This window comes from Hippoglossus hippoglossus, chromosome 4, assembly GCF_009819705.1.
Source record: "Hippoglossus hippoglossus isolate fHipHip1 chromosome 4, fHipHip1.pri, whole genome shotgun sequence".
Classification (NCBI taxonomy): domain Eukaryota; kingdom Metazoa; phylum Chordata; class Actinopteri; order Pleuronectiformes; family Pleuronectidae; genus Hippoglossus; species Hippoglossus hippoglossus.
The window spans coordinates 26,716,664-26,718,959 of record NC_047154.1 but is presented as its reverse complement, the minus strand read 5'-3'; the positions used below and the strand labels follow the sequence as shown (position 1 = coordinate 26,718,959).

The 2,296-nt window shown below is 38.0% G+C and overlaps 1 protein-coding gene across 1 annotated transcript; it reads left to right on the top strand.

Moving 5' to 3' along the window:
- Positions 1-1,170: 1,170 nt before the first annotated feature.
- Positions 1,171-2,296, top strand: LOC117760594 (phospholipase A2 inhibitor and Ly6/PLAUR domain-containing protein-like). The gene is given in 6 exon segments (XM_034583717.1): positions 1,171-1,269; positions 1,585-1,702; positions 1,818-1,852; positions 1,855-1,956; positions 2,083-2,199; positions 2,292-2,296. Coding segments are annotated over 6 exon segments (429 nt in total). The 5' UTR covers positions 1,171-1,217.

The window sequence follows — 2,296 nt, the reverse complement described above, 5'->3', positions numbered from 1 at the left end:
TTCGCTGAACTGTCGCCAGCATCACGTTTGCTGCGGCTGCTGCTACTTCTACCCCAATCTGTTTCCATGTGGTTTGTCATCAATGATGACAAATGATCAATTGTTGATTGATCAGTTCTACATTAACCCCCCCCACACACACACAGAGGAGGGGGGGGCCGTGGTGCAGGCCATGCCAAAGATCCTCCACCAACAGACTGAGGAGCAGAATCTATCCCAGAGCCATGACCTTCATCACACTCCTCCGTGCCCGAACACATCATAGTCTGTCAAACCCACTTTCAGAGAACAAACACACACACATCAAGGACTATGATGAACACACACACACACACATATCAAGTGCTGTGATTAACACACTCACACACACTCCTCCCTCAGGGACTGAAACCGAAAAAGATTCTTGTTTCTCACTGTAAATATGTTTATTTCTTATCTTCTGTATGTAGTTAGTTGCTGATGCTGCTACTATTGTTGTTTTCACACTATATTTCTACACATTTTTACACCTATATATAGATAGATCTTGGAAAGAGAAGACTCTTATAATTTCATTGTACAATGATGACAATAAAGATCTTGAATCTAGAATGAACTACTGGTTATTGCACAGTGTGATATTTTATTTCCTTTTAATGTTATGTTTTGCTTCTATTTCTAAATACTTCTCTTTTAATTCAGTATTTCTTTACCCAATTGCATTTAACATTGTTACAAGTTACTTTGCAGGTCAATATTCTACAAACCCTATGTTGTGCTTATTAATGCAACACAGTAGTAAATAAACAACTTGGCAAGATTCAAGGTGTAAATGTTTCTTTCATTGCAAAGTTGGTAAAACTATATGATGTATAATGAAAGAAAACATATATATATATATATATATATATATACTGTACATATAGATACTTAAATGATCCTGAGGGAAAAGTAGGTCTATGTTTTATGCTTTTTGTTTTTGGTGCACAATCCTAAAGAGGTTAACACTGACGAAGTTAAAATGGGGTGTGTTTAGGGTGTTTGATGTGTTTTCCTCTGTGACAAAAAGAGAGACTGACAGTTTGAATGATCACACTGTAAAAATGGAAACACGCCCAGTCCCTGAGATATTCAGACATGTATAAGTCATGCATGCGTTCATCACCTGTAGAGTATATAAAGTGCCTCTCTGTTGATGAGAGGTCGTATAAGGAATCTGCTGAACTTACCTGTTCATCATGATGAAGCTGCTTCTTTCTCTGACTCTCATCTGGGCGCTCTCCAGCACAGGTAACCAATTACTATTTTTAATAATATATTATTATTTATTATATTATATTATTAATATCCTTGAAAATATAAGGAGGCTCTATTGATCCTCAGAGGAGAAATGCATAAGTTACAGTACAGCAGTACAAGAAACAGACTAAACAGGTAGGAAGCAGATGAAATAATTTAGAGTCATGTATGTAGTGTCTATTTATATTTAAATCACAACCCATATGTCTGAAACTCCTTTTGAACAGTAAGAAGGTTTTTGAGCCTTTATGAAACACAATTTAGATCAGATCATCATATCACTGACTATTTTTCTCCACATTGCAGGTGAAGCACTTGAGTGTGAAACTTGCACAAATGCTAACTGTTCAACCACAGCAGCAGTTACATGTCCCACAGGCACGATGTGTATCACAGCTTCCATTCAAGGTAAACTTCTCTACAAGTTACTTTCCAGTGAAATACATGTACTGCAAAGTGACGTGTGCTTTCCATCACCATTAACAAACTGCACTTTGACATCGTGCAGGACCGTTTCATCTGGGACTCCTGGAACGCAGAATCTACAAGGCCTGTGCACCCCCCTCCCTGTGTCCTCCACAGGCTCTCGACATTTTCAGTTAACTTGGGGTGTTTCGAGTTCACTGCAAAGTGCTACATGCTGCAGCACAGACAACTGCAACTCCGTCACTCTGCCTTGTAAGTAGATTAGATGACTATCTTATTAATCTGCATCCTTCTTCTGACATGTTCTACTTTTAATCCATAACACTTCCATCTTCCTCTCTTCCTCTAATAAACAGTATCATTTTTTGTCTGTTTCAGTCCCTGTGGTTCCAGCAGATAACAGTCTACAGTGTCACGTTTGTAACCCCATCACCTTTGATTGCAGCCGTTCAATACAATGTAAGGGAACAGAGGATCGCTGCTTTCAAGCCAATGGTAAGTCTTCTTTTTATATACTGCATTTATACAAAGATTACTTCAAACCTATTCTACTACCTTTAAGTATTTTTAACATATTCATACTAAAGAGTGA